Source organism: Oenanthe melanoleuca, chromosome 26 (genome assembly GCF_029582105.1).
Source record: "Oenanthe melanoleuca isolate GR-GAL-2019-014 chromosome 26, OMel1.0, whole genome shotgun sequence".
Classification (NCBI taxonomy): domain Eukaryota; kingdom Metazoa; phylum Chordata; class Aves; order Passeriformes; family Muscicapidae; genus Oenanthe; species Oenanthe melanoleuca.
The window spans coordinates 5098716-5116407 of NC_079359.1; the positions used below are offsets into that span (position 1 = coordinate 5098716).

Below are 17692 nucleotides of genomic sequence, written 5' to 3' on the forward strand. Positions count from 1 at the left end.
CCCAGTTCCACAATTTCAGAACTAAATTAGAAGCTTTGTTGTTCAAATTCCTCAAAAAACAAGCCTGTTCCTGCTCCAGCTTTCCACACACCACCAACCATCTCCCAAAACCCTCACCTGAAGGCAGTAGTAGCTGTCTCACTTTTGGGAAGATAATACTGGATTCTTTCTGCCCTTGCCACAAGTTGGGTCCCTCCTGATGTTCTCATTCACTCCACACCTGTAGCTGGTACCTGAGAATGAAGAGTGCAAATACCAGAAGCCTGACACCCTCACCCCCCAAATGAAAATACCTTGTGGGGAGGAGCAGGAGATGCTGCTGCTTTTTTTAACAACATAAGGCAGGAGGTTCTGCCTGTGCTCATGACTCTGCTGTGTTTGTTCTATTGTTGGTGAGAGTTGGGTGTAGGACAGGTAGCACAGAGCCCATCCCAGGTTGCAGTGCCTCTGCCTGTTCCTCGGGGCTTGGCAGCTGCTCTATCTGAATTAGGAGCTGCCCCTCTGCCCAAAGCTCTGCTGGGAGGTTGGTGCCTTCTCTGGGGGTAATAAGGAACATCCCCAGCAGCAGGAACCCCTTTCTCTCCAGATTTCTGTCTTCCAATGCAATTGGTCTCAGAGGGGAATGAAACACCTGAGGCTGCACATGGGGAAAGGGTTTGTGAGTCCCCAGCAGGTGATGGGTTATTCCTGCCCAGCCCCAGGTATTGGGTTGTACCTGCCAAGGCCACAGTGCTGCTGATGTGAACTCTCCTGGCACTTGGTCAAGTCTTCTGGCATTTGGGGAAAAAAAATGCACAGAAGGGCTTGTAGCTCTTGTGGTCTTTTCTTAAATTACAGAGGGAGTTATTTAAAGAATACTCAGGGTGTGTTTGTCTCATTTGCATTGCAGAAATAAAGTAAGAATAAGCTTTGGGAAGTGTCACAGATGGGAGCTACCAAACTGCTTTCACCCTGAGTTACCTTCAGCTCTCCCATTCATTCCTACTGTGGAATTCTGTGTTGCAGGTGGATCTGTATGTGTGTCTCCTGTGTGGCAGTGGCAATGATGAGGACAGACTCCTGCTGTGTGACGGCTGTGATGACAGTTACCACACCTTCTGCTTAATTCCACCCCTCCATGATGTTCCCAAAGGGGATTGGAGGTGTCCTCAGTGTCTGGCTCAGGTAATCTTGACAAATCACTGCAGTTAGGCCAAAGGCTAATTTGTATTTTGTGGGTTTTTTAAACTGATCACGCGAATAGAAAATACAATTTGTTGTTATTTAAGGTTGTGCAAACAAGGTAATAAAGGTAAAGCTAAAATGAAGACTGGAAATGCTTCATATTGCAAAGGTAACACTTACTGTTTTGAGCCAAAAATTGATGTGCTTTTGAAGAACATTTTGGATTTTGACTGACACCTTAAAATTGGAGTCTCACTGGGTGCTTCAGTGCAGTGACTTATGGATCTTATCCTGCTTAGCCCTGCTAGAGTAAGGAGAAATTAGGCATATTAATTCATCAATGTTTATGCAGATTTATAAAAAAATATTGTGATTTGGTGAACCACGCAGTTTCTTGTTCTGACTCTGCCCTTTGAGAGTGTTTTCATTTCAGTGGTGTCCTTCCTTCTTACTGCTCTGAAGCTGTTCCAGGAGCCCATTTGTGTACATCTGAGCACAGTGTTGTGTTAATGTTACAGAAACAATTACCTTTCCACTTGCAGGAGTGTAACAAGCCTCAAGAAGCCTTTGGGTTTGAACAAGCAGCACGAGACTACACCCTCCGCACCTTTGGGGAGATGGCTGATGCCTTCAAGTCAGACTATTTTAACATGCCAGTACATGTATGTTCCTGCTTTGTCCTCATGTTGTGCACAGTTCATTCAGTGTGGTTAGCTAAAATAGGTAACTCTGGGAGGGGGGAAGGGAGGGATTCTGGTTTTGAATGGGATGAAATCCCAAATCAGAGGTTCTCATTTACATCAGCAAATCCTGGTTCTTGCTGGTGCCGTGGTTTCCTGTTCCACCAGCTGCTTGTGTTTTTTGTGTTTTTTTCTCCACTTCAGAAGAAGTGTCTGTAGGGAAGGGAACAGTGACTGTCAGCCACTCCTGAGAGATCAGGGCAGCAGCATCTCCTGGAACCACATCTCTGCTGCAGTGGTTTTTCTCTTGTTGAAACCATTTTAAAGTGGGGAAAAGCTTCAAGCTAATGGAGGTTTCTCCCTGAGACAGCTGAGGTGCACATGCTTCTTATCTACTGATTCCTCAGTACATACTCCTTTTCTTCTCATACCTAGATGGTCCCCACTGAGCTGGTTGAAAAAGAATTTTGGAGACTTGTCAGTACCATTGAAGAGGATGTGACAGTGGAATATGGAGCTGACATTGCTTCGAAGGAGTTTGGCAGTGGCTTCCCAGTTAGAGGTGGGAAGTTTAAAGTTAGACCAGAAGAAGAGGTAGGTCTTTAAGTTCACTGTGAAGATTTTTATTGCAGTTTTTAATTGAATAACTCTCCTTGGTTTAAAGCACAATAATGGAACTGGGTTGCAAAGTGTTTGTTCTGTGTTCTGGCAGAGTATTTGAAGAGGAGAACTGCACTGGGTTTTGAATAAATAAAATTTGTTGTGATCAGCTATTCCTAGCTTTACTCTAGTGGTTAATAGATAATTTCCAAACCAAATAAAACCAAATAAAAAGGTCTCATTTTAACAAAGCAGGTCAGGGGTTGTGAAAGAGGCAAAGACAATGGAGGATTTAGTCTTTGAGTCATTGACCTGTTTCTTATATTACTCAGTTGGGAAAAGTGCTTTTCTTCTATTGCTCTTGAACAATTTTACCTTCTTAGGTTTTCACTTCCTGTTGTATAAACCAGTGACTGTTCTGTTCAATTTTCAGGAATACCTTGACAGTGGCTGGAATTTAAACAACATGCCTGTGATGGAGCAGTCTGTGCTTGCTCACATCACTGCAGACATCTGTGGGATGAAGTTGCCCTGGCTGTATGTAGGAATGTGCTTTTCCTCATTTTGTTGGCATATAGAAGACCATTGGAGCTATTCCATTAACTATCTGCATTGGTGAGTTTGAGGAATAAACCCAGTCTAGGAAACAATCTCCCTTTCCTTCCCTATTCTCCTTAATTAGTGGCCTAAAATCAGATTCACAGAGCTCAGCCAGAGTAACCATTGCTGTTCTGTTGCAGCAGGGTCAAATCTGACAGTGGAATTCCTACATTGATTTATTTTTGGACAAGAGGTCATATTTTGGAAAGAGACATCCATTCCCAGTTTTAAAAAAATCCATGAGAGATGCAGCAGATACTCCATCAAATGTTTTATTATACTCAATGTAAACTAAAAACCATGTGAGTTTTCTTTTAAAAATCATCCAACTTCAGCTAGCAACTCAGTTCTGGCACGTTTTGTCTGTTAGATGGATCATGCTGTCATAAACCGTCTCATCAAGCCAACACTTGTCAGCTGTAATCAGGATAGATCTTTGCTACCTCTTTGATATTCTAAATAGACTGAACTCCTTGAACTTCTCACCTTACAACAGCTTTTCTAGAGTCTGGATTATGGTTGTCACTCTTCCTGAAACCTGTCAAGCTCTTTGTCTTTCCTGGTTCATATGAGTATTCAAGCAGAATGGTAAAACCACATCCCAGCTGCTGTTCAGTGAGTCCTTTTTTCAGTTGCTGCTCCTTGAAATAGCAGCTTCTGCAGTGCAGCCCTAGAGCCAGTGACTTAATTCACCTGATTTCATGATGCTTACTGTTACAAAAACAAATGTTTGAGTGAGAGAGAGCAAAGGAGTGACTGTATTACATGGTGAAAATGATCTTTCTTGTCATGTGTTACTGCTTTTTTTTCCTCTTTGTCTAAATCTTCAGTCAGACTGAAAACTGTGGGTGGGAGAGGAGATTGCAGCACAAATTTCATTCCTTCTAGGAGTGTTTCCCTCACTGTTCTTACAATGGCTTTCTGTCCTCCATTGTATGACCCCAATTGCATTATTGTCTGCAGGAGGCCAGAAAGGTGTGTCAGTGCACAGGTGTACTTGTGCATACACAAGATACACCCAGACACCTGCTTTCAATTTATTTATCCTGCAGTGGGAAAGTCTTTGATGGGCTTTCATTTGCAGATATTCTTCTTTATTTCACTTCAATGCAGAGGTTTAAGTCTGTGTTGGAGGGCAACGTGCTGTTGAGGTTAAAGCTGCAGAGACAGTGGTCCAAGCTCTAAGTCAAAGACTGTAAAAAGTTCTTGGGAGAGCCCTAGGGATGGCATGTCCATCTTCAGCATTCCCATGTGCCTTGGAGGAGCCTGTGTCCTGGCTGGTGCAGGGTAGTGACCCAGGCTGCAGCAGCAGAGCTTCCCAGGGCTGGAGACAGTAGTCCTCCTACAGAACTCTGAGTCCTGTGTTAGTTCTAGAAATGGTAAAAGGGGAAAAAAACCCAAACCTTTGTTTCTAAAGATACTTGGAAATAAATAAGATGTCAGTCCTGGACAGAAGAAGAATTGCCATCATTGCAGCTAATATTTGTACAGGCAGGGATGTGGAGCAGTCAGGAAGCAGAGCAGAAAGACCTGTGCCCTCCATTGCTGCTCCCTCAGGCTGCTGGCATCTCAACACCTGCCTTGGAACTGTCTGGTATTTGTTCCACTGAGATCCAGAGACCCCAGTTCCAGAATCTTGCTCTAAGTTTAGCACAGTTCAAGTTCAAGTCACCCATTCCTCAGTGGTGGCATCTGTCAGGGAGCAGAACTCTTGACTAGCTCAGTCCAGACACAGGATGGATGATTTTTAGTTGCATCTGTGGCTGGTCTTCCAGTTGTCCCAGGATGGTGGCCAGGTCCAAGGCTGCAGTCATTTATACTCTGGAACAACTCCTTGTGATACTTGTGTGTACCTGCCCCTCCCCAGCCCATCCTGCTGGCTGTCCTCTTCTCCTGACACTGGGGCTGTGTGAGTACAGGAATGAGTTCCTAGGGGTGAGAGATAGGACCTCTGGATTCACACTTCACTCTCTTTTTTTGGAATCCTCCCAATTGCTCCATGATTGATGGAAGAAAAGAGCACTGTTGGGTCAGTTTTAGTCTGCCAACTCTTCAGAAGTCTTGGAATAAGGTGATTTGTCTGTTTTCCTTTCTAAATACCTTTTCTAAGTTGATTCTTTCTGAGGCCCTGGAGGCATTTTTGTCTCAGTGCTGCAGTGAGCCAGTGTCAGTGTAAGCTTGAAACACTGTCTGCTGGAGCACATCTGCATCCCCTTAATTCTCTCAGCTGCCTTGCATCAGGTAAAGGTGGTGCTGAAAGTTCTTTGTTCCTACTCTGGATATGGAATTTTTTTTCCCTTGAAGTCTTGCATAATTTGGAAGTTTGATTTCTACTTCCTATGTGTTGCTTTTATGGCAGTTATTCATAAGACAGAAGGAACTGGCTTTGGTTGTTGAACCCAAGAGGGAGTTTGTGTTCATGGGAAAAGACAAACAGCTTATGTTTTGAAGTTGTGCTGGAATCAGCAGAACTTCATTGAGGATTTCTTCAGACCTTTTCTCCCTCCCCCACAATATTTGAAGTGCCTGCAGAAGTGCAGGCAACTAAAAACAGGTCTGGAGAAGAGGAGGGACCTGTGTAAAGTATGAAGATTCAGGAAGGTACAGAACCTTTGCATTCCTTCCTGGTGATATGCCCTTCCTTTGACATGGTGTATTTTAAAGCAGAAGACTAAAAAATGTAACTTAAAGTTTGCTTATATTTAACTTTTTTTAATAATCTTGCAGGGGGGAGCCTAAAACGTGGTATGGAGCCCCAGGGTACGCAGCTGAGCAGCTGGAGGATGTAATGAAGAAACTTGCTCCAGAGCTATTTGAGTCCCAGCCAGATCTCTTGCACCAACTTGTCACCATAATGAACCCGAACACTTTGATGGCCCACGGGGTGCCTGTATGTGTCAGACTCCTGTGCTACTCCCCCAACCCAACCCTCTTTGATTGGAACACTACTTAAAGCTGATAATTGAAGCCACTTTTATTACAGAGGTGGTGTTGTGGTTTCCTTGTGTGTTGCATCTTCCTTAGCCACTATAATGTGCCAGTGTGAACAGATGGGCAATGGAATTGTTGCCATTGGAATTAACTGGCAGATTCTTCTCTGGAGATCCATCTTGGATATTACTATTTCTGGTCTCAGCTGGAAGGTTTAGGCTTTACCTTTGGAACAATGGCAGGAGCTCTTGTATGTCTGTTCAATCAGACAGTTGTTTTGGCATAGAGTTTCTGTCAAGGGCCCAAATCCCATTCTTCCTTTATTTGTCATCCACATTCTCTTATTTTTTCCTGGATAAGTCCTTAGGTATTTAAAAAACATTTTTTCATCAGATTTCATCTTATTCCATACTAGATTATTCATGGGAATTATGTCCCTTTACAACTTAATTGGCTTTTGATGAGCTGACCTTGGGACTTAAAAGGAAAATCTGGAAAAAGAAGCTAAATTTGTGGTGTCTCCTATGATAGCCTCCAAAATGGAAAGATGCAGGAAGACCTGTCTGCTTTCATGCTGATTGTATAGCCCCAACAGTGTTAGATGAACAATAATATGAATGTTAAAGTTCCAAATTTCTCTTCCCCTTCAGCTGCACATTGGAGAGAGCTGGATCTGTGTTGACCCTGACCCTGAGGTGTGAGGAGCACAAGGCCCAGGCAGCCAACCTAGAACTGTTCAGAGTGGGGTGTGGCTGAGTGGAACCCTTGGCTTTCTGGGGTTTTACAGTTTTACACTTTATCAGCTGCCAGTTGTAATTCTTGGGCTTAGGGTTTAAAACTCTCTGAAGTGCTCACAGAAGTTACTGTGAGTTGGAAATCCCTGTTCTCCTTGCAGCCCTCAGCTGTGTTTGGGTGTGATCTGACACTGGCCTGTCTGTCCCCCCAGGTGTACAGAACCAACCAGTGTGCTGGGGAGTTTGTGATCACCTTTCCCAGAGCTTACCACAGTGGCTTCAACCAGGGCTTCAACTTTGCTGAAGCTGTCAACTTCTGCACCGTAGACTGGGTATGTTCCAAACCAGTTTTTCCCTAAGTGAGCAGTTCCAAAGCTGTTCCTAGCTGGTGTACAGCTCTGATTTATTGCTGATGCACAAATCTAGGCCACAGATCAGAAGGAGCCTGTTACTGGCAGCATGATATTTGCTGCAGTGGTTTGTCATGCACTGAACTGTGGGCTTCGTCTGGTTCTGAAGATTTGGTTTGGAATTATGTATCAGGGCTGATGTAGCCTTTGCAGCAGGAGGGAAGCACAGTCCTGTGCATGCCTGGAGGTCTAGTGCTACTAGAGTTTGCTCATTTTTGTGTCCCCAAATTCCATCTCAAATCAAAAGCTGGAATGAAATTTCTCAGTTTATTGCACTGGGAATTCTCTAAGAGTTGCTTTCTGCAGCTGGAAACCAAATCCAACTTGGATATCTTTTCTGTTTTAGCTTCTCTGATGAAGTCAAATTATTTATGTAGCACATTAGTAACAGTTAAAGACATTGATAGTCCTTTTGTGGGAAAAAAAATAGGAATTGTATCTCATGTGAGAGCATCCTCTTAGGTAGCAGAGGTGAGAAGAGAGCAGAAAGTTCTCAAGTTCAAATGGAAGGTTTACTGAGGAGTGCATCATCCTCAATAAGCTTCTCTCAGCTCATTGAACCAGCAGAGATGGGCACACACTACAGTTACTAGATTAGAGTTATTGAGTAAGATCTTTGTCATTTTAAAAATAAACACAAATGAAGGACAGTTGCTCCCAAGTAACAGGTAATTTTACCTTCACAGCAAATGACTCAGACACACATGCTGTCTGATGTTACAAAGACTCTTTGAAGCTTCCTATATTTCAAACTACTTCTCTTGTGAATTTTTTCCCCCTCAAAAGGTCTTGGCTATTTGGAAGTGTAGCCCAACTAAAACATTGCTAGGTGTAAAAAATATTACTTAGAAGAGAGAGATGACTAATATTGCAAGAAAGCTTTCTGCTCTTGACTGTGCTTATGTGTCAATTGGTTTGGTTTTGTTTTTCCTCTTGTCCTTCCATGAGTTTCACACTGGACCCAGCACATAACTTTACTGTACTCTGAACATTCCTGTCTACCTGGCTTTAAAATAGAGCTGAGTGACCTGCCCAGCTCAGGATGAGCTGTGTGCTCTGCCTGCAGCCAGTTAGGGAGATCAGTGCTCCCTGAGCCAGCAGTTTGTCATGCTGCAGCACAGTTCATGTCAGCAGGGAGAGGGCCCGGGGTGCCCTGCACCTGCCTGGGATGGGGCATCCCTCGAGTGGTGGAAACAGGCCAGCCTCATGTACTTGTCCTTCTGATGTTTCCTCAGCCTCAGTGCATTTTTATCTTGGATCTTCCTGAGCCCACTTGGTTTAGTGATTTAGTAGCCCTTAACTACAACCTCTACAAGAGGGCACCTCCCTCAGCTACACAGCTCATACCCATTGAGTCCCCTGGGGAAGAGCCATCAGCATTCCTGCTGTGCACAGCTTGATTTCTCTAGTTTTACACTCTGAAGTGTGACTGTTGTTGCTGGCAGTATTTGTGTTGGTAGCACACAGTGAGTACCTGCTGTCTCTTCACCCCTGATGCCACCTCTGCCCCACAGCTGCCCCTGGGCCGGCAGTGCGTGGAGCATTACCGCCTGCTCCACCGCTACTGCGTCTTCTCCCACGACGAGATGATCTGCAAAATGGCTTCCAAAGCAGATGTGCTGGACGTTGTGGTGGCATCTACAGTGCAGAAAGACATGGCTATTATGATTGAAGAGGAGAAGAGGTTGCGTGAGAAGGTTGATAAGCTGGTGAGTTGTAGGAAATAATGATTTGGGTGGGAAGGGACGTTAAAGGTCATCTCGTTCTGTCCCCTGCCATGGGCAGGGACAATTTCCACTAGACCAGGTTTTTCCCAGCCCTAACCTGGCCTTGAACACTTGGAGGGATGGAATTCATTATGATGACTGAAGTAACAGCTGAAACAGTGATGTGACAACGTGCTGGTTCTTGTACTGGGGTGTCAGAGGCTTAAAGGTACCTCATCCCTTTCTACATTGTGGATTTCAGAGGCCCACCTGGGTAAAGAATTATTGATCATGCACCTTATTTTAGTACTTGCCCTTTAATGTTGTTCAGAATGTCACTTTTAAGGTAATATTTGTACTTCCTGTCATTTCATCAGAAAAGCTGATTTTTTCATTAACCAAGATTTCTGTTGACCTAGGTTGAATATCTTATACCTAAACTTCATTATTCTTTTGCTAAATACCTTCTGATGTTTTAGCTTGGAATAGCCTCCTTTTTGTAAGTCGCTTCTTCAATAGGCTTTGTGATGCTCTTGCAGGGAGTGACTGACTCGGAGAGGGTGACGTTTGAGCTGTTCCCTGATGACGAGCGGCAGTGCCTGAAGTGTAAAACCACCTGCTTCATGTCAGCAGTTTATTGTCCCTGCAAACCTGGGCTGCTGGTGTGCTTGTACCACATTGAGGACCTCTGCTCCTGCCCCACCTACAAATACAAACTGGGGTAAGCTTGAGGTAGTAACTAACAGCATGATGTAGAGATAGTGTTGTCTGTGTAGATACTGTGGTTTGGTAGTCTCTGCTGCCAGTGGGGCTGGTCTCTGTTTCTGTTTCAGTCCTTTGCAAATCCAGTGCCCCCACAACAATGGGACTGTTTTGTGCTCACACACAAAGCTTCTTCAGCATTCAGCTCTTCTTGCTCTATAATGGCAAAAATTGCTGGCTAAGTTGGTTTGCATTTTTATTTGTAGCAACCAGGTCATTGTCCCTTAGATCCAGTCATTGCCAAGAAGTATTGTTTTACTTTTGGAGCTTTCCTTCCGTTGTTAACTTTCCTGTGCTGTTTAGTGCATCTTCTGTCCTATATGAATGTAGCTTGCTTTAAGACAGTGTCACAATTCCTTAATTGTTCTGTAGAAATTGCTTTTTGAAGCAATTGGAACATTGAAATTATCTCAAAATTGTATGGTTGTAAGGTCTTCATTGTGTAACCCTGAATGCAGAGAAGCTTATTTCTCTGTTGTATGGACCAATATAGCTTAGAATTACCAAATGGTTCGGTCAGAAGGGACCTTAAAGCTCATCTCATTCCATCCATACCATGGGCTGGGACACCTTGCAGCAGTCCAGGTTGCTCCAAGCCCCATCCAGCCTGGCTCCTCACCTTGGTGCCCCTCCTTGCACCCCCCTGCTGCTGCAGGGCTGCTGGAGGATTGAGTGGTGTGCTGCCCGCAGGTACCGCTACACCCTGGAGGAGCTGTACCCCATGATGGACGCGCTCAAGATGCGCGCCGAGTCCTACAACGAGTGGGCTTCCAACGTCAGCGAGGCCCTGGAGGCAAAGATCAACAACAAAAAAAGTGAGGATTTACCTACTGCCTGTAGACATCATTTAAATGGACTAGTTTTTCAGTTTTTAGTTTCTGAATTGTAGTCACTTTTTCCTTATGTGACAATCAAATGAAATCATTTATCACTTCATGTTTCTGAGTAAATGTTTTAGCTGTTACAGTCCCAGAAACGGTGCTAAGCTTTCTCTGTGTGACAAGACTGTAAATCACTTTGACACAAAGTGTAACTGAAGTAGAAGAAGAAATACATTTAATGTGTTGTGTTTCTAAGCACCCCAGAAAATCCATCACAAAGGGAAACTTCTTAACTTAATGTCTTTACCTACAGGTCTCATCAGTTTTAAGGCTTTGATAGAAGAATCAGAAATGAAAAAGTTCCCAGACAACGACCTGCTGCGGCACCTCCGGCTGGTGACGCAGGACGCAGACAAATGTGCCTCGGTGGCCCAGCAGCTGCTGAATGGCAAGAGACAGACCAGGTAAGTGCCACTCCATGTCTGCAGCAAAAATGGGGCACCAGAGGTGGATGTCAGTGGCCAGTGATGGATGCCGGGGCTCTGCAAGACTTACAAGAATCTGTCTCCTCAGCAGAGCCATCTTTGACAGGGAGATTCAGCTTTACTACATGCAATAAGTTAAACATCCTGAGTTTTCAAATCTCTTCTTTCTTTGTGTTTGACAGTTAGTCTGTAAATTCATTCCAGTCTTCCCTGGAAAGAAAAAATGGTGTGGTATTTCCAGGCAAAGTAACACTCAGCAAGATAGAGTCCCCTTGCCTTTGTGCTGTGGGCACTGTAAATCTGTCCATAGTGCAGGTGTGGTTTTATTCATTGCCCTCTGTGTTGTGGAAAAACAAAGTGCCTTAACTTCCTGAGCTGCTGCTGGTGGGAATGTTGTACAAGACCTCTGAAAATGACCTGCTCTTTACATTAAATCTTTTAGACAGGTTATGTTCTCAAGAGATTTGAAGTAGGGCAGTGTTCTTTGTGAACTGCCTGCCTGGTCCTGCTGGCACTCCATGTGTGAAAGTAGCTGAAAAGAGCCAGAACAGAAGGCTAAGGCCAGTTCTCCTCATTGCACAAGTCTAGTTGTGCCTATATTGATGTAAAAGCCTTTCTCTCACAATTCACAGATTACCATCTTCTGTTGTATCATTCTTCACCCATAGGTCTCAGACTGATGTGGGTTGGAAGGGACCTTAAAACTCATCCAGTTCCACCCCCTTCCCATGGGCAGGGACACCTTCCACTATCCCAGGCTGCTTCTGGCCCTGTCCAGTCTGGCCTTGGACACTTCCAGGGATGGGGCAGCCCCAGCTTCTCTGGGCACCCTGTGCCAGGGCCTCCCCACCCTCACAGGGTGCAATTCCCTCCCAGTTTCCCATCTAATCCTGCCCTCCTTCAGCTTAAAGCCGTTGATCAGGGCACCCAGACTCACCATGGGCACACTGAGCCTCACAGGATGGTGGTTTCTGAAAAAAGGTTGGGTTTATGTATGTGGACAACAGTATGGCTCATGTCCATCAATCTTAAGTGTGAAGTACTTCAGAAAAAATTGTTTCTCTTTTGTCCCATTTGGAGAATTTTCACCCATTTCTGCTGCTTTGAACAGTGTGGTGTTTATTGGAGCAGTTGCCTTTTGCACTGGTAGAAATGCAGGTGTGGTTCCTGCATGGCACTGCCTAAGCAGGGGTTGTGGAGCTCATCACTCCTGCACTCTCACTGTGCTTAGAAGGCTGCCTTGGAAGGACTTTGGGGGTAGAATGTTCAGCTGTCACACTTAGACCTTCCTGTCTTCCTTCCTGGTGTTCCCTCTGTAAGCATTTGTAGTAGGAACTTGATAAAAATTCACTTTTGCTGTCTTGCACAGGAGGATGAGGCCTCTGTCACAGCAATGTAGAAATACTGCAGTGGGGAATGAGAAATTGAGCACTCCCACAGGCATGACTTCTGCCAGATAGGGAACTTCCAACCTGGAGATTTGAGGCACCATCATCAAAGGACTTGTCCATTTCTGATCTCCTCCTTCATTGGTGTTGAGCCATTTCTTCTTCTGGCATCATCTGTGTTCTCTCATCCCTGGTGCTTGTTCAGGTCACCCAGTGCTGAGCTGGGAGCAGCAGCCAGGCCCTCCTCAGCTTCTCTGTGCCAGATGGGTCCTTCCTGCACTGAATGTGTCCCTGACTTTGGCCTGGGAAGAACTGGGAGCAATTTTTATCTTCATCTCCCTGACTGAGTCTGTTCTTTTGTCACCATGAGAGGCTCTCAGCCTTCCTCACAGCTGGGCCTGCCAGCTCCTGCAGCATCCCAGACTGATGAGTAATTAACCCTGTGCTGCTGCTGTACACAGTGTCAAGGCAGTGCTTGCATTGAGATTCCTTTTTGCTCTAGAAGAGGATTTAGTCTTTCTCTAACAGTTTCTTCTTCAAGCTTTTTTGGCATGTTTCTGGGAAAAGTCCAGTTTCATGTCTTCATAATTTTTAGGAGTTTTAAAGCCCGTGTTACTTGATTATTATTTTTTTTCTTATAAGGTTGAAGTGGGGAATGCTCACAACTTTTGAATAAAGATATAAAGAAGAGAATTATCTACTTAAAGTCTTAACACATGTTACATCACATGCAGATTCATGTGCCTGAAGGTCATATCTGCAGGATACTTGACAGCCTTCATCATGCCCAGTGCCAGGTGTTGGTTAGGAAGGATTGTGGATTCTGCCTAAAATGTGGTGTGTGCTTTTGGCAAACTTTCTCTTGTGGACTGAGAATTTTGGTCTGATCTGAAGTTTGAAAGAGTCATGCAGGAGATTTGTCTCCTGTAGGAAGGTGGTCCCTGTCAGTCACAGCAGTCAGTGACCCTGGGGGATCTCCTCCAGTACAGTAAACACAGCAGTTCATGGGGAGAAGACCAGGCCAGAAGGTAATAAATCATAGTAAATCCTGTGACCCCTGCTCACCAGCTCCTCAGCAGTACCTGAAGAGATGCAGATGGGTTGCACATCCCTGTTTCCTCTGGTTCTCTTGGTGCTGAGGGATTAAACCCTCCCAGATGCTGGCTCTGTGAACCTCTGAGTGGGGCTGGAGCACAGAGTGGCCCTTGTTCCCCTGGCACTGGAAGGCAGCAGTGTTCCTGCCCTGCTGCCATATTTTTCCTGTCTATCCCTTTCCTTCTCTAGGTCTCCTGAAACCTGTTTTGCTCCTGAGAGTCTCTGAGAATTTGTGCTTGGAGACCTTTGTGGTTAATAACCCTGGGTGGGCATGGTTTTGGCTTCTGTTGATGGTTTTTCTTAGGCTTATGTCATTTCTGGTTTTCAAAAACATCTTGTGGCAGCTTTGCCATTTAGATATGTCTATGTATATGTATATAAATATTTATGTATTTAAAAACTTGTGCTTTTCCTTGGAAGACACTGTGGAGCTTACTCAAAAACCAGTAGAACAAAGCAACCTGTAAAGAAACCTGTGTTGTACCTGAGGCTTTGAATTAATTTTATTGTTCAGCTGACTGTGGGGTTTGGAGCTCCCAATGTGATCCTGTGTATCCATTAAAAATAGCTATTTTTAACACAGAATGGTAAATTAAAATTTATTTTATAGTGTTCACATTCCAGTCATGCTGGCATATCCTGCTGGGCTGTTCTCCTCTTTTATATAAATAACACACTGTGGATTCAATTGGAGCCAGCATTGTAAGGGATCTCTTTCCTTTTCTGTTCAGGGTTCTCAAACCTCATTAATACTGGCTTGAGTTTAGACAGGCTTTTAATATTGGGCAATTTGTTAACACTTATAAGCCACTCATTTGGTGCAAAGCTTTTAGATAAAAATAAAAATGCTGATTTCAGTGTAGGGAGGATTTTTCAGAAGTGCCTACACAACCTGTCAATATAAAACCCATTCAGAACTGGGATTTGTTCTCTTTTGGTGTAGGCATGGGCAGAGCTGACTACAATAGCTACTGCAACATAACTGAATAGTTTATCCACAGTTGCTTTGTGTTCTGGAAAAAAAAGCTTAATTTTATTCCATAATAACCAGTGCCCTTCCAAGGCTGAGTGGTTGTTCCAGAATCCTGTTTAATATGAATGTTTCAACAATAGCTCATTCTGCAGTGGCAGGCTGAGGTTTCCCACGTGTGTGAGCCCTGCTTGGATGCCTGTGCATATTCTGCTGTTCCTGAAGAAGGCCTAGCTGACACGCAATCATAAGCAGATGTCAGGGAATCAAAAAATCACAGAATGATTTAGTTGGGAAGGGACCTTAAAGCTCATCTTGTTCCACTCCCTGCAGGACACCTTCCACTAGAGCAGGCTGCTCCAAGCCCTGTCCAGCCTGGCCTGGAAGTTGGTGTTCTGGTGTTCCTTTTGGCCAGAGCTGAGCAGAAGGCTGGATGCTGTCGTTGCAGGTACCGCTCCGGAGGAGGGAAGTGCCAGAACCAGCTGACAGTGAACGAGCTGAGGCTGTTTGTCAGGCAGCTCTATGCCCTGCCCTGTGTGCTCAGCCAGACACCCCTGCTGAAGGTAACCTGGGCAAGCCCTGGGAAGGGAGCAGGAGCATTTACAGAGGGGTGGGTTTGCACTGCCTTCATCTCCTATCTCGCTGTTTGCTCCAGGAATTACACCTGGGGACTGGCAGCTGGGGTGACTTGTGCACGTGGGATGCTGAGGAAAGGGGCTCTGACCAGCTGCTGTTCATGGTCAGCAGAGTTTATACTGCACAGGCAAATCAAACCATTTGTGTTGTATGAAGGATTGTAGGAGAAGGGGCAGGATGACTTGGGTAACTACAGGTTAGAAGTTTGGGGTCAGTTAACTGCTCTGCTCTTACACGTTAATCTGAGAACATTCAAACTTCCCAGTGCTCTGAGGGACAGCTCTCTCATTCTTACCACTTTCCTTCTTTGTTAATCCAGAATCAGCTTTCTCAGTCTTGTAATTAGACCCCTGTTTGTCCTTTTAACTCACATTCCAGGAAACCCCACAGGTAACTCCAGCCAAACCCAGCCTAGGCTGGCCAGATCCTCTCTAACCAAGAACCTGCTGCTGGTAGGAGTCAGATCACTGTGAATCCCACAACCAGCAGCTGTGCTGGTTCTGTGCTCCCCAGATGATGAGGCCTCAGGCAAACTGAAAGTAATTCAGAATCTTGTTTTGAAATTTGCCAAAATGTTCTATATCACACTGAGGGGAAATTTAAAAAAAGAAGTCTGTGCAGCTGCAATTCCTGTCTTAAAGGAGAAGGGCTTTGCACATTTGTGACACTTGAAACCAGGAAATGCTGTGTCCAGCTCTTGAACTGTCCCTCAAGTATCCACCCAACACTGAGACACCAGATGGTGCCATGTAAATGACTGGGAATAAACCAGTTCAACTGCTGCTTTGGAATCTTTATCTGCCCTGCAGTGTGTGGATCAGATTTGATGCAGTCCTATTTACAGTTATTTGTTTATAGCACTGAAGCTGTGAAGTTTTCTTGCTGGTTGAAAAGCAGAAATTTGGAAATGCCAGACATGCAAACAGTTCCTCTCCATCTGGCATTCCTGAACAGGGAAATAATAAACACATATGGTCTGAGTGTTGCTTTGTATCATTCTCAACAAGCCTCAATTACATGTCATTGTGCAAATTTGGCTGTTAATATAAATGACCAACGTTACTGGAGATGGGTTCACAATTCAGTCTATCTCTAAAAAATGTTTTATTCAATGTTGGGGGAGGTTGCCCACCCTGGGAAACAGCCTCACTGGCAAAATGCCAAGGTGTCAGCTGTGAGAGAAGAACTTCCTGCAGGAACAGAACTTCAGGCAGTACTGGGAGTGCTGGACAGGTTGCTCCATACAGAATAATCCCAACCTTCACTGTGGGATTGCTCTGAATTACTGTCCCTTTATCCTGGGGAAAATGCAAATAGCCCCAGAAATACCTTTTGGGGTAATGAGCTGCAGAGTACATGGAGAGAAAGAAGGTGTTGCCCTGCATGAGTGTAAAATGCCGTGGCTCACTGGAACTGTGGGGTGCAGCTCAAAAGCAGAACAGCAGAAATGAACCCCAGAACCTCTGTGCCCTTCCCAGTGTTTTGTGAAGCCTTCACAATCCTCACCTTGCTGTTCCTCAGCTGCCTGAACCATTCCCAAACAAAGCCAAACAGCAGCACCCATGGTACACTCAATTTCCCTTTACATCCCTTCTGTTCCTCTGAGTGCTCTTTCTGACACCTCTGGTGTTGCATTTAGATGTTGCTTGGGGTGAGGATGAGTAAAGAAGCAGGAAAGGCCTTTGTGAGGGTTTTACAGAGATGTTTATTTCAGCCATGCATGCATTGTCCAAGGTTCAGGGAGCAAAGGGAAAGGCTCTTGTGAGGGCCCAGGTTTAGTACATGGGATGAGCAGGCAGGGAAATCCTTAGGGACCAATTATCAGGAGACACAAGGGTGGGGTTAGGGTGGAGAGGCCAACAGTGGAACAGAGTGGGAGTGACTGAAAGGCTGCAGGGCCCAGGACTTGTTCTACTCGGGAGCTGGGTCTCCACACTCTGGAACTGGGTTGCCTGTTCTGGGATACCCAAGCTCGTGCCGTGTTGCATGTGAGGAGGTGCTGGTGGCTCTGTGTGTTGAAGACACTGTTGAGGTGTTTCAGCCCTGGGGCTGATTTGCCGTGGGCACTGTGCATTGCAGCAGGGGGTTTGCCAGGAGCCTGCACTCCCTTCGTTAACCCTTTGGAATCCATCTGATTGATCGTTGCATTTGTGCATTTCAGGATCTCCTTGACCGTGTGGAAGCTTTCCAGCAGCAAAGCCAAAAGCTCCTTTCCGAGGAGACGCCGAGCGCCGCGGAGCTGCAGGAGCTGCTGGACGTCAGCTTTGACTTTGACGTGGAGCTGCCGCAGCTGGCGCAGCTGCGCACGCGGCTGGAGCAGGCGCGCTGGCTGCAGGACGCGCAGCTGGGCTGCTCCGAGCGCGGCGCCCTCACCCTGGACCACATGAGGCGCCTCATCGACTCGGGCGTGGGGCTCGCGCCCTGCCCCGCCGTGGAGAAGGCCATGGCCAAGCTGCAGGAGCTCCTCACCGTGTCCGAGCACTGGGATGACAAGGCCAGGAACCTGATAAAGGCCAGGTAGAGCGAGGTCTTAGTGCTGCACTTTGTTCTTCCATGAGTTGTTTCAGGTGCAAGTGCCCTGACTCCTGGAGGGGCTCCCCTTTGGTCATCCAGTTCCCAGCAGGAAGGTGAAGCTTGTGCCAGCCAGAAGGGACTGGGCTGGGAGAGGGGGATGGACCAGTTTCAGGGGTTGGGGTTGCCTTGCAGTGTT

At 45.6% G+C, this 17692-nt stretch overlaps 1 protein-coding gene across 2 annotated transcripts in view; it reads left to right on the forward strand.

Moving 5' to 3' along the window:
• The window catches only part of KDM5B (lysine demethylase 5B), a 54959-nt gene that overhangs the window by 26155 nt on the left and 11112 nt on the right, over positions 1-17692 (forward strand). For both annotated transcript variants that reach the window (XM_056511342.1, XM_056511341.1), the window contains exons 8-19: positions 1006-1164; positions 1707-1826; positions 2280-2438; positions 2878-3059; positions 5772-5934; positions 6922-7041; positions 8634-8828; positions 9365-9546; positions 10278-10402; positions 10722-10872; positions 14795-14909; positions 17144-17499. In XM_056511342.1, coding sequence (XP_056367317.1) covers positions 1006-1164; positions 1707-1826; positions 2280-2438; positions 2878-3059; positions 5772-5934; positions 6922-7041; positions 8634-8828; positions 9365-9546; positions 10278-10402; positions 10722-10872; positions 14795-14909; positions 17144-17499 — 2027 coding nt within the window. The remainder of the gene's footprint in view (positions 1-1005; positions 1165-1706; positions 1827-2279; positions 2439-2877; positions 3060-5771; positions 5935-6921; positions 7042-8633; positions 8829-9364; positions 9547-10277; positions 10403-10721; positions 10873-14794; positions 14910-17143; positions 17500-17692) is intronic.